The sequence below is a fragment of the Lissotriton vulgaris genome, chromosome 5 (genome assembly GCF_964263255.1).
Source record: "Lissotriton vulgaris chromosome 5, aLisVul1.2, whole genome shotgun sequence".
Lineage (NCBI taxonomy): Eukaryota > Metazoa > Chordata > Amphibia > Caudata > Salamandridae > Lissotriton > Lissotriton vulgaris.
Genome location: NC_141693.1, coordinates 1773572227 through 1773586022, shown reverse-complemented (window position 1 = coordinate 1773586022; position 13796 = coordinate 1773572227). Strand labels below are relative to the sequence as shown.

At 40.8% G+C, this 13796-nt stretch overlaps 1 protein-coding gene across 1 annotated transcript in view; it reads left to right on the top strand.

Moving 5' to 3' along the window:
* LOC147717140 (amine oxidase [copper-containing] 3-like) overlaps positions 1 to 12720 on the top strand; it is a 65764-nt gene extending 53044 nt beyond the window's left edge. Inside the window, exon 2 of the mRNA XM_086924083.1 lies at positions 9213 to 12720. Within this exon, the coding sequence (XP_086780209.1) occupies positions 9213 to 9436 (224 nt within the window). The 3' untranslated portion in view covers positions 9437 to 12720. The remainder of the gene's footprint in view (positions 1 to 9212) is intronic.
* The last annotated feature ends 1076 nt before the right edge of the window (positions 12721 to 13796 follow it).

Sequence of the window (13796 nt, the reverse complement as noted above, 5' to 3'; positions counted from 1 at the left end):
TTTCCTTCAATGTATGGTCCTGACTGGTCTACCGGTAGGGATGCGCCAAGCACGCACTCCCCTTCCTCCCCCCTCAGGCCCCATCAGTATGGTTCATCGCAGAGAAATGTATCGTTTAACAGAAACTGTGAGGTTGCCTGATTTCTCTCATTCTGTCCTTCCCACACTTCAACCCTCTCATTCTGTTGAACCTGATTCTTATAATTAGGTCTAGGAGCTCTAGGCAATGGAGGTGGATTTACCTGTTGCGGGTTCTTTCGTGGCCCCTCTTTCTGCACCTGTGGCTTTAAACCATTTACGGGGGCATTACCAGCTTGTAAATGTGGACACTCGTCTCTCCAGTGCCCTATCTGCCCGCACCCGTGACAGGGAAATTTCTTCTTAGCCTCTTCTTTGCTCATTTTAACTCGAGGTTTCCCTCCCCCTCCCGAGCCATTGTTTCGAGCATTGCTATTCAATTTACTTAACTGTTTCTCTTGTTGCTCAGCCAATTTTACCTGTGCCCACATTACTTTCTCCTTCAGGGCCTTCTTTTTGTTCTCCATTTCATCTTCACAGTACTTAGCGTACTTGAGGACATCATCTAAGGGCTTTCCCTGCCAACAGATTTTATTATCTCTGATCCACTGGGATATTTCTGGTTTCAGCCCTAGCACAAATCGATAATTAAAATGAGTCATGTCTTTCATTTCAATATTATCGATGCCACTGTAGGTCTTGAATACCTGCAAAAGCCTCTCATAATATGAATGGACCGTTTCATTGTGGTCCTGAGTAGTTCTATCTATTCGGGTCCAATCAGTTTCCTTTGCTGGCACCTTTCTTTTCAGAAATTGAATGACTTGGTCATATTTTCTCATTACCTCTGGGTTAGGAGCTCCAGTTTGGGGGTCCTTTTTTAATTCTTCACTTGGCCAATCAACGTCTATTTTGCAATCAGTCCATAAATCTACCGGAACTACAATGTCAAAGAACCCATCCAAGTCTTTTAGGAGACACTTCTGAACTTTCACAAACCGCTCCACCTGTCGGTACCACTCCACTGGCTTCTCCCTTAATTTTAGGAAGTCGTTTGTAAACGACACAATGTCCTGCCGGGACCACGGAACATGTACATATTTTCCACCTGGCACTTCCCTCATTGGATACAGTTTTTCTGCTTGTCCTACTTCCTTTATCACGAATTAAGAAGTTTTTGGTTTTGCCCTACTCTCTTCCTTTTTCTTTGCCCACCGGGTTTTCCACTTGTCCAGATCTCCCCATTTCTGCAGTACGTTTAATAATTCCTTTATCTGAGTTCTCTTTCCTGACACATTCATGTTTTCTAAATCTTTGTCTGAAAATTCTGCCCTATACGGTTTCTGCAGGAGGTTGGATCGACTTACATCAATCCCCATGTCGGCAGCAGCGTCCATTAGTTTTTCATTAGTTTAATCTGTCTAATCCCACATTCCCAGCCATTAACTCCTCTATTTCTATTCTTAATCTGTAAATATCCAAAGGTTTAGGCGGGGAAGTTTCTCGATCCATTTCTTTAGTCCATCTATCTAGTTCTTCTGGAGTTACCACTGTGGCACTCCGAATTCCAGACGTAGTTTCGATTAGGACTTCCTTGGCCCTGGTTTGACTCCCTGACCGGGATCCACTGGTACCTGGCTCTCTTATGGGCAGATCCATTAGGGAGATTACAGACTCACATTCGCTTGCCTGGTCGTCTACAATAAGTGGCTCCTTTCTGGGGGGAGCTGGCATCGGAGTAAGGACGGGAGTTTTAGGACTAGCCTGCCTATCCCCATAAAGGGGTATAGCAGGACCGATAGTTACAGGGATCGTCAGGGCATCAGGACTGGGATGTATCTGGGCTATGGTCTGAATCAGTTCATTTCTTTGCTTAATCAGGACATCTCTTTCCCTTTCTTGCAAAACTCTTTCTGATGAATTATCATGCAGTATTTGAGGCACCAAAGGAGGGTATATATTCGGGGCAGTGGGGATGGCTGACCCTGGTCTATCCTCACCAAAAGGTCGGTAATTTGGGACTGCTGTACTAGGTCTGCAAAACTCATCACTATTCCTGGGTTTACTACAAATACCAGCTATGTCTGTCTCGCTTGCCCTCCTACTCCTGGCATGGTGGAGAAAAGGATTTTTCGAACTTAGTGTTTCTGAAGCTTCAGCCCAAGGAGGTGGATTTTGTCATTAATAAATCCTCCAGATATTCATCCTCCGAGTCCCCCATGGCCATTAAAGGTCGACTTTTCTCTGTCTTTTTCCCACCTGCTTGTTCAGTTACCCCAAACATCGGAAACAGTCCCTCAACCATCATATTCTGTCTCCACTGCTTCATCTTCTGCTCCTTTGTCTCCCGATGTAATTTAGGATACCATTTGCTCACTCCCTTGTCCATTCGGGGCCTGTCTCGTTCTAGAGCTTCAATTTTCCATTCCTCTAAAGCTTCATACTGCGTCAATCTGGGTCGGGGGTGTAATTCATTCATTCGGGTTCTCAAATTAAACAAGATCCTACCATTAAAAGTACCTTCGAGGGGAAAAGCTAGGACCCCATCACCTTCAGTATACTTTACCCAATTTTCTAACCACACACAAGTATGGTACCCTTTATCAAACATCATAAATGAGGCGGGAGTATTAGGAGGGGGAATGATTACTCCCTCTCTAGTTCTAACGGGCTTGTCTTTTTTGAAATAATTCTTTATCTTTTCGGCCAAAGACATTTTTCTCTTAACACCGTACATATTGTGAGGTCTACCTCTGCTCATCAATTCCTTATGACAACCTAGATTCCTGGGTTCAGGCAAAAATTCAGGGTACCACATACACCTCTCGTAACAGCCTACAAGCTCAGTTCGGAAAATTTTGTTTACTTTTGTGCTTCCAATGCTAGTGCGTCTTCCAACTCCCAACAACCAATCAGTACTGAGAGTTCAAAATCTGTTGACCAATGGGTGCGCGGCCCCTTCGTGAAACGCGGTCTCACTCTGCGGCGCTCACCCCTCCTTTACAACTTTGGCTTCGCTACACACCCGCGGGCTCAACCAATACCAGCGCGGCACGGAGTGACGTCAGTGCAGCCTTGCGACCGACTCCCTCCTTTACAAGGTAACGGAAACTTAGAATTTTTCGTAAAGTGCGAGTGCAGATTTTAGCTAACAACATATAACGATTGCCACCGTGCCTAAGGGTCTTAGAAAGGAAGAGAATTTTTCTTTTACTGCAAGTAAACCACTTCTGTCTACTTTTCATTCACTACGGATAGATCCCTTCCGCCTATCCTTTCCACACAAGCAAATAGAGAACCTGCTACTCTTTTGACTAATCCACTTCTTTTCGGGATATATACTAAGTCAATTTTCACCAATGTCCTCCCTTGCTGCCAATCAAGCTCCAAGAACCTATTACTCCTGGCGTCTGTGACCCTTACTAGGTGATATCACAACGAGAGTTTCACCCCGGTTTTGGTAGCTCACATTTATACTTCAAATAAAATTTAAAGAAGGAAAACCTGATTAGCGCTTCCAGTTCTACCTAACCATGCACTAACCTTTCCCTTGGCCAGTGACCTTACAGCCAAGTGGATTCTGCTCACCACCTGCTATTTCTGTTCCCCGGAGATCCCCACAACACATAACAATTACTCACAAGTGGTTAGTAATATACTTAATATTTTACGCAATATAATAAACTTTTTAATGACATTCGAATAGAATAACAATCCTTTTTATAGCAGCATATATAGGAAAAATCAGCAGCACATTTTAATTTTCACGGTTCAACAGTAACTCTCTTATCTACCTATCCTAACTAGTCCTAACCATAGCTCTGCTACCAGAAAATACTGATAGAGCGCGCAGGTCACCCGGCTCAGAGTTTACCAGATTTTCACGCACTTGGACCCATGACGTGATTACGAAATACAATTTCATAAGTCGGGTGATTATACAAGCCACTATCAGTATTCTATGTGTGTTTCCTGTAACACTATTACCATAGCACCTGACTTACCACAGGCACTTATTCTTCCTGATGGATCAGGAGCTTGAGAACGGGAGATAATTCTTCTAAATAATACTTTGTTTATTCATATAACATTAGTTATACCTTTCTGGAATGACCACAGACACCTGAGGCGGTTTAAAAACTTTATATAGAAATGTAAAACTTAAAGTGACAAGATTTTGAGTCAAATGCTGATAAAAACATCAATAAGCAGAACCAAGAAAATGATATAACTGTGAATAAGGGATAACACCATTTAGGGCAATGGAGTTTTCTAAAGGGTAAGGGTAACAGGGAAAATGCTATTCAGTTTAGGCTTAAACTAGGGACGGCAAGTTCAAACACATTAGTCAGTGAATTTCTATAGCCTATATGTGATTCAAACCCTAATCTTATTCTATCTAGCTTAGTCCTTATACATTTATTACTATTCACCACACTTTGATTTAAGCAAAAACAGTTTCGAAATATATCCTAAAGGAAAGGAAAAATGGAACACGCTAACAAACAATTTGCGATTGCATCAGTGGAGAGATCAGAGAGAAAATCATGGGCATAGAGGCTTTATTAAGAGTAGGAAGGAATAGGATAGAAGACGGACACCCACAAGTATATTTACCTAAGACGGGAATAAGGACTAACACTGGCCATGGGTCAGCTTCGGGAAAGGACGAGGACAAGGACCCTCAAGGATTTAGGATGCCAGTAGGTGAGCAGGTAGCAGCTCACGGAAATTCAGGACAGGATACCCCTCAGGTTTGGGTCAGGACTGGGCTCATCAAAGGGCACGACCAACCCCAACAGCTCCGGACGCAACGCCTGCGTTACCCCCTCACTGCACAGAATCCGCCAATAACCCCGATTGGGTTCTCGAATCCCCCAGCAAAGTGTTTCGCCAGCACTTAAGACTATTTCCACCCCTTGGAGTTTGTGGAAAATTCGGACAGAGCGCTCCGCAGCTCTCTGTATCAATCACCTATAGAGTCGTGGGGTCGGTGACAGGTCAGCTATTCAGACAAGTCGGACAATTTTCCCTAACTAACTAGGCTAGTTATACCCTTCTTGGGTTCCCAGACCACCGACAAATGTTGCAAGTGAAAGGGTCCCAACTTATGATTGGTCAGGAGAGGTGATTAGGTCACTATTACCTCCTAAATTCTACGTTCCCACAATGAATATTTAATTTTTCATACCCGCCCCCTACATTCGTGTTCCCAGGCATAGGAGTATGGAAAAACAATGGTTGCATACAGTAGACAGAAACAATGTAACAAAATTTAGGTAGATAGCAGCATCTTCTCCCAGGACCTAGGTAGGTTCCCAGGTGCATCTTGCTTCAGAAGCCAGCTGGCTTTGTTCTGCTTCTGCGCAGTGTGGGTTTTCCCTCATCACGTGACAGGGTCGGAACGGGTTTCAATATGGAGTTTGTTCCCTTACCCAGGCCCATGGACGCGTGGTACATGAAAAGTAAGCGAAAACAAATTAATAACACAGAAAAATAGAATTCACTGTACACCATAATAATCTACTCTGTACCCTCTTACTTCATAATAACTACAGCGTTTAGAGATTATGCGAGAAATATATAGAAATGCAAAGCAGCTTGTGCAAGCAGGTCGCATGGTTAAAACAAGCGGCCATGTCAGCTTACAATGCGCATGAGCGAACTTCTCCCTCCAAATCTGCGAGTGCGTCACATCACATGAGTGTGACCGACGCATGCGCAGACTGAATTTCTGCGAAGCGGCCATTCTGTAATATGCAAGCGGTGTTACAGTTAGTAAACACATATGCAAGCATCTTCTAAGGCACCCGCGTGTGCTGAAAAGTGTAATATTAATGACGAACAGGAGTGTTTTAGTACTATTACAAGTTAACGAGGTTCATGAGAAGAGCAAGTCGCTTTATGTGCGAATTCTCACTCCATCAAAGGCGAAGTCCACACAACCCTCAATAAACGCGATATTTTACCAAAGTCCATAATCGGGGCTACTGAAATTATGCATTACTGGGGCAGCATCATTTTGAACATAATTATGGGTTTTGCCACACAATTCACCATTTGCTGCGTAATCTTCACATTTCAACAGAAAAGTTGTTTCTAGTTCAAACGGATCAAAAGTTGTGATCAAGTTTGGCAGTCTAAACGTGTCAGGCTGGGCACTCGCTTGTAATTTTCATGCACTTGCACTTGTACATGTAAATCTGCAAATAAAGGATATCTACCTCCACGCTGAGGGATCACTCACAGGATCACAGGATTATGGATTATGGATATATATATATATTTTTTTTTCCTACTGGGGGTCGCCCGAAGGTAGTCATAGTTAGTACCTAGTTTCTATAGAAAAAGCATCTTTTGATTTGCCTATATCTTTTGGCGTTGTTTGACCAATCTTCATAAAATTTTACAAAAAAGTGTCAAAGTAGGTTCTGTGTGTCATGGAAAGTTTGTGGGTGATCCGTGCAGTGAGGACTGACAAATAGGGGGGAGGGGGGAATGGTGCATTTGTAATGTTAATTCCCATAGGAACAGGCTATCGAACCTACAGCCCGAACCGTCCGTCCAATAATTTTTGAGAAATTTGAGCCTAAAATTAATATTATTTCTGGCAGTGGATATTTCATGATGATTTCGCGATGAATGCCGAAAGCACGCGCCAACGGGAATGCTCTGATTGGCTGGACGCAACCTGAATAGAAAGTTGCAGCCTCCATTTTATCTTTCAGGAATGGTTCCTGGGGCTGAAAGTTTGTGCAGAAGCTAACATAAGGGGTCAGGTTGGAGATACACTGATCCCATGTTTGAGAAATGGGTGTGTTAGTGACACTAATTACGAGTCCAAAATAGATTTTTCTTCATCACACGCGATATTCACGATGACACCGTGACCGCCTGCGCGGCTCCCCATGTACCATGGTGGGGACGTCGCTTCTACTGATGTCATCGCGAATATTGGAAAAATATAAATGAAAAAATATATTCTTTTTTCCACACTAGCTGGCCATTGTCAGTAACTCATGTATGCACTCACAAACGCACTCAGACAATTATACACCCATTCGCATATCCACTCACATATACATCCAGTCACACACCCACTCAGATACTGATGCTCTTACTCACATACCCATTCAGGTAGCTATGCACCCATGTAAAGACTTACTGAGAGACTCATGCACCCACTTACAGACCCACTCTCACATTCACATATGTTCTCACAGACCCACTGAGACATTCATACACCCACTCACAGATCTACTGAACCAATCATACACCCACTCACACACTCATTCAGACACCCACATAGACACTCATGTATCCACTCACATGTCCAGTCCTATAGTCATACGCTTACAAATGTACAATTCACCCATTGTGACACCGATGCACCCACTCATGGATGTACTGAGGCATCCCTGCATTTCATTACAGAAGTATTGCTAGACTGATTTATCCTCTAACAAATCCTGTCAAACACTTTTACATTGAATGATACACTTAGTGATGCAGAGATGCATGCAGTCATAGCTTACACTGAAAAAGTTATGCACTGTGTTGTAGAGATATTGAGGGTGTTGTAGATGCTATTATGAAGTCATTTAGATAGTTATGTGTTTAGAGTGTTGGTTATAATCCATTTTTCTTTTGTAAGTTTTGAATGGTGGCTATTGAATGCCTGTATTTGTTTTGTCATTTTGTGATATATTCACGGTGATCACAGTTACAACATCATCTCGATGCCCGGCGTCACAGCGAAAACAGAAAATAGTCTTTGTAGACGATTTTTCTGGAAACCCACAACTAAAATGAGTATAAAAAGTACACTAATAAAGCTTTATTATTTGTTCTCCAACCTTTTCTGTACTGAGAGCTAATCATGTTCAATGTACCTCATTGAGAGCTACTGATATTATTAGTGTTGTGTAATTTCAATTTTCCTATATGTATATTAATTTATTTTATTTATGGGATTTTTAATGCGCAACTAATACCCTAGGGTGTCTAGCACGCAAATGATTGCTAATTTAATAAGCTGGGCTGCACACGGGTGAGCTACTCCAGTGTAGCTGGAGAGCTACAATAGATCAGGAGCTACTGATTGGAATATATATAGGTTTTACACTTTGTGCAACCCACACGATCTTCGTGACTACCGACGTCACCACAACGACATCGGTAGTCGCAAATATATATTTTTTTTGTAAAGATGCTTTTCTCGTAAATTGATCACAGAAAGTAAAGTTAAAGCAATATCTTACTAAATACTTAGACTTAAACTTTTTTTGTAAAATATCTTTATGTGTATTCTACAGTATGTGAAATGCATTTACTGATCACAGATTCTCCACAGTAAATGCGACAATATTGTGCCGACTCAAAAAATTGTTTAAAATAAAACCAGTTATTAATGTACTTTCTGATAACAGGCATGTTATAATTAGGAATTAGCTTTTAAAAAAACCTTAGAAATTCACTGAAAAAACCAAAGGTTACAGGGGTGTTATAGTTAGGAAATAGAATTTAAAAAAATCTTAGAAATTCACTGGGGAAACCAAAGGCTACAGGGATGTTATAGTTAGGCTGACATTTCACTCATATACAATCAGAGAAATTCAGCTCAGCTAACTATAACTGCAGGATTTCTCTGGTTTTGTATGAGTGAAATGACAGCCTAACTATAATATCCCTATAACCTTTGTTTTTTTCCAGTGGATGGAAGGCTATATATATATATATATATATATATATATATATATATATATATATATATATATATATATATATATATATATATATATATATATATATATATATATATATATATATATATATATACATTGACATGTCAGTTTGACACAAAGAAGGACGCACTCTCTCGTTTCTTTCAGGAAGAATTAGGCAATTTTCTTTTCTTTTTTTTTTTTCTTGCCATGCCGTGCCCTACGCGTTTCGGTCAACAACTTTGACCTTGATCACGGGATAATTACAAACAGACAAGGTTCTCTTTTATTTCTACAAGAAACAGTTACTTCCTGTTTTTAGTGAAAGGTGCATTGTGGTTAGTGTAGTTTATACATAAACAAGTGTATAGTGATTTGTAAGTGCTTATCTCTGTGTTGTGTATTAAAACCAGTAAATCATTTCTTTTACTGTGATGAAGGCAAAATGTGTCCATTTGTATTTTTTTTTAGATAGGGGAGTTTGGGGGAATCCGGAAAGGAATCACCATGTGGAATTGGGGACTTTGGAATTGGCCAGTGTTATTGGCAAGGTGTATACCCAAGATGTACATCTGAATGGACATGACCAAACACTGAACAGTGTCGACCCTGCTGTCACAGGTGCAGGTATTGGAGGAGTACACCAAGATAAAGGAGTTTCAATAGCCACCTGGAATATTGCCGGACTATCTTAACTCATATGATATCATCTGTCTACAGGAGACATGGAGTACAGGAACAGTTAGTTTTGAGGGGTTTGTTCCATATGCACTGCTGGCCCTAAGGTCAGGGGCAGGAAGAGCTAAGGGGGGACTTCTTACTTTGATATCAATTAATTTGAGTATGACAGTAAAAAGGCATATTAATATTGGCTGTCACTCTCAGATTCTATGGCTGCACCAAAAGAATGTTCGAGACGTCCTTTTAATTAATTTTTATAACAATGTGTTTGATAATTCCCGGTTTAAGGTGGCCCTGGAGCTAGAAAATGCAATTGCTAAGCTTTATACGGGCGAGCTGGCCATGCCCGATATAATTTGGGTCGGAGATTTTAACAGCGCCACCTGCCCATTTTCTAATACCAGGGTATGTGGGGTTAGAAATGATTTAGGAGTTGATGGAAATCATTTCCCCCACAATACATATGGTGAATTGCTTAATACCTTTATGGCAAATTATGACCTAGAAATTATATCATGTGCAAGGGATGGAATGGGTAATATTGTACCCACCTTTATGGGAAGGAATGCCAATACTATTATCGATCACGTATTGATGTCGGCCAACATTACCCCTAAATGCTCTACCCCCTGGATAGAGGAACATATGCTTAGCGACCATAATTGTATTATAATCAAAGTAGGTATCTGGGAAACCACGACGGATAAAATCCCGGTTATTGTTGATCACATTGTACCCATTAGGCCGAACGGGGTAAGAATCTAATGGAAAGGAGTGAACTCGTAAAGAACGATGGGTAATATAATTAGAGGTAGTTACCCAGAGATAATGGAGAACCTGGATGATAGTAACTCTCCCCCACTGATTTTAATTAGTTTTTGTAGTATTAATCATAATATTAACTCCATTCTCACCATTGCCTCAAATAAGGAATTTAAAGCGAATAAGGGCTAGTTCAATCATGCCTGCACACATTCGCTCACCCGGTTAAAACAGGCACTTGCATGTAAGCCCAGGGACACGTTGCTGGTGAAGAAGTTAAGGATAGAATATAAAGATGTCCTCAAACTGAGGAAGAGAGAATTGCAACAGGAGGCCTGGGAAAAGTTTCACCAGGCCACGGACACATCCGATTGCCAATTACTCAGGGCTACAGAGAACTTCCCTTTCTTAAAAAATGAAGCTATGCCAGAACTTTCATCTAATCTGAATAGTGAGACATGGGTTGCCCACTGTTCAAGTATCTTTAAAACGGATACTCCCAGTAATCCTACTGAATTAGATACATGGCCAATTATTCCCCTAAATATAACCATCGAGGAAGTGGTACAAGGTATCAAGAGTAGCAAGGGTGGTAAGGCCCCGGGCCCTGGACGGGGTCCCTGTCGATGCATATAAAACATTACCAGCACTGTGGGGCCCATTCTTGAATATTGTATTTAATAGAGCTGACATGGAAGGTCCACCCGCTACTTGGGGAGAATCAGCAATAATCCAAATTTTATAAAAAAGGGGCGAAATCGGATCCGAAAAACTATCGACCGATTTCACTATTAGATTCCTCCATGAAGATAATGAGTAGGATTTTACTGGTAAGATTAGAAGAATTGGAAGAGGATAACCGGATTTTAGTTGAATCACCATATGGTTTTAGAAAAGGGAGGGGTACCCTTCAACAATGAATTAATTTAGATTTAATTATAGGAAAATATACTCGCGCTAAGCAAGGGTCACTTTATCTGTGCTTTGCAGACCTCAGTAGCGCTTTCGATTTAGTGGACCATTCCATTTTATGGCCAACCCTACTAGGACTTGGAGATCCAGAGCCTATAATTTTCTTCCTGGCCAGGCTTTATGAAAGACTTTTTACATCTGTTCGGTTTGGCCAGGGAGGAGAATGTACTCCCAAATTTAGGGTAAGATGTGGCATCCGGCAGGGATGTGTCTTGGCCCCATTATTATTTACACTTTTTATAAATGGGGTTGACTCAATTCTAAAACAGGTTAAATCGGATGCACCCCAGGTGAATGGAATAGATGTCCCAGTGCTGCTATACGCGGATGACGCAATGCTTTTATCAAGAACCCCACTTGGGCTCCAGCGTCTCCTCGATGTATTTGTTGATTTCATGACTGTGAGGAAAATGGTGATCAATAAGAGCAAAACCTATGCTATGGTATGTGGTCAAAACAGGAAAACATGTAAACCCTTTTTTTATAGAAGGACATAAGATTGAGTTGGTTGATAAATTCTGTTATCTTGGGATAACTTTTGCTGTGAATGGCAAATGGACACAAGAAAAGTTAAATGTACAAGCTAAAATGTCCAAAAGCTCACATGGTGTGTTTAGATTTGCAGCAAAATTGGGTGACCAATGAATTAAGGACATGTTACACATCTATTTATCAAGAAGCACACCCATTGCATTATATGGTGCGGGGGTTTGGGGTCACGGCTGCAATAATCAACTACAAATAGTGGAAAATAAGTTTCTAAAAAATCTACTTAGCTTACCAACTACGGCATCAACAGAACTTATTCACAGGGAAGTTGTCATCCGCTACCTATCAGATAAAATAGCGCGTAGGCCTCTATTGACCAGGAGATTAATATGGTGTAAGGAGGAGACAGCATTTAATAGATTAATTATAGAAGACTGTCTCCGGTTGGATAACTGTTTAAGATCCCCTGGCTAAAATATACTGTACAGTGTTTTAATGATATTTTTAAATTAAATATCAAGGATGACCCTGCTGCAATACTAGAATTGACGAAATTAGAAATGAAGAACTTGTTCTTATCCTATAGAAACAGGAGGAACAATAGTACCATTGAACATCTAACTATCTGTCAATTTTATTCTCGGTACTCAGATGCAGTAGTTTTTCAAACTTATCTGAGCCTGGTAACTAGAGCGTCCCATAGATATGCCCTCACTAGGCTGAGATTTGAGCTTGCGCACCATCTGGTAGCTTTTCCACGGATGAAAGAATATCCAGCCTCCCCATGTCCGTGTGATGGTCACACCAAACAAAGTACTTTGCATTTCCTCCTACTTTGTGAATTGTTCAGGGATCTCCGAGTAGCTTTTCTTAAACCAATATTTTTAAAATATCGCACTTTTACAATTGATGCTACTATGAGGTTAATTGTCCCAATGAAGAATTGGATGTATGTTTTGACAGCAACGTTCCTCCTTAAATCTGTTGAAGCAAGGAAAAGCATAATGTTTTAATTGTACCCCATTTTAACTGATGTATTTATTTTGTAATCAAATGCTGCCTGGAAAAAAATTTACGCGACGATGTATTTGTATTTGCTTTTATGGTTATTTTTAATGACCCAAATAAAGCTTATTGAAATTGAAATTGACTGTATAAGTGAGTGCTTAATGTGCCTTACTGAATGCATGGGTTAGTGAGTAAACTGTGTAAATGTTTGTATCAGTTGGTGAGTAGCCAAATAAGTGTCTATATGGGTTATTGATTGGTTATCTGAGTATCTTTATGGGTGCCTGATTGTCTGTGTAGGTGGGTGAGGGGGTGTGACTCTGCATAGATCTGTGAATGGGTAATTTACTGGGTGTAAGGGTTCAAGAGTGCATCTGTGAAGGGTTGTATGGGTGGCTGAGTGTGTGTATGGGTGTGTTGGTGAGTGAATGGATGTCTCAGTGGTACATGTGTGAGTAACCACACATGTGAAAGGCAGTATATGTGAGTGTTGGAGTATACAGATCACTAAATGTGAGAGTGAGAGATTGTGAGAGTGGCTGTATGGATGAGTGTGTGTTTGTATCAGTGATTGTAAAAGAGAGTAAGTATGTGTTAGTATCTGTATGAATAAGTGAGGTAGTATTTATATAACTGTGTAGATGAATAAAGGGGCGTGTGAATGATTCTTTGCATGATTGACAAGGTGTGTGAGTAACTTTATGGATGAGTGGTAATGTGTGAGTGTCTGTATAAGTGTATGAGTGCAAATGATAGTGCTTTATTTATAAGTGACTGCATGTATGACTGACTGTATGGGTGAACGAGTGGACATGTGTGTAGACCTAGGAATCAGTGAGTATGTATGTAGTAACTGATATTGGTGTGTCTATGGTTTCCAAAATGGTATTCTGTGTTTTCGAGTGGGTGCATCAAAGGTTATATGAGGGTGTGAGGAGGTGCATCAGATTATCACGTGGATGATGTTTCAGTGATGTCATCAGTGGTGTCATTTGAGATATCATCAGTGATGTCATCAGTGATGTCACTGACCATGACATGAATGATGTAATATGTGACGTCATCAGCAGTGCATTGCGGGGCGCAAGTTATAGTTAGCCCAACTAACTATAACAGCTGAATTTCTCTGATTCTGTATGAGTG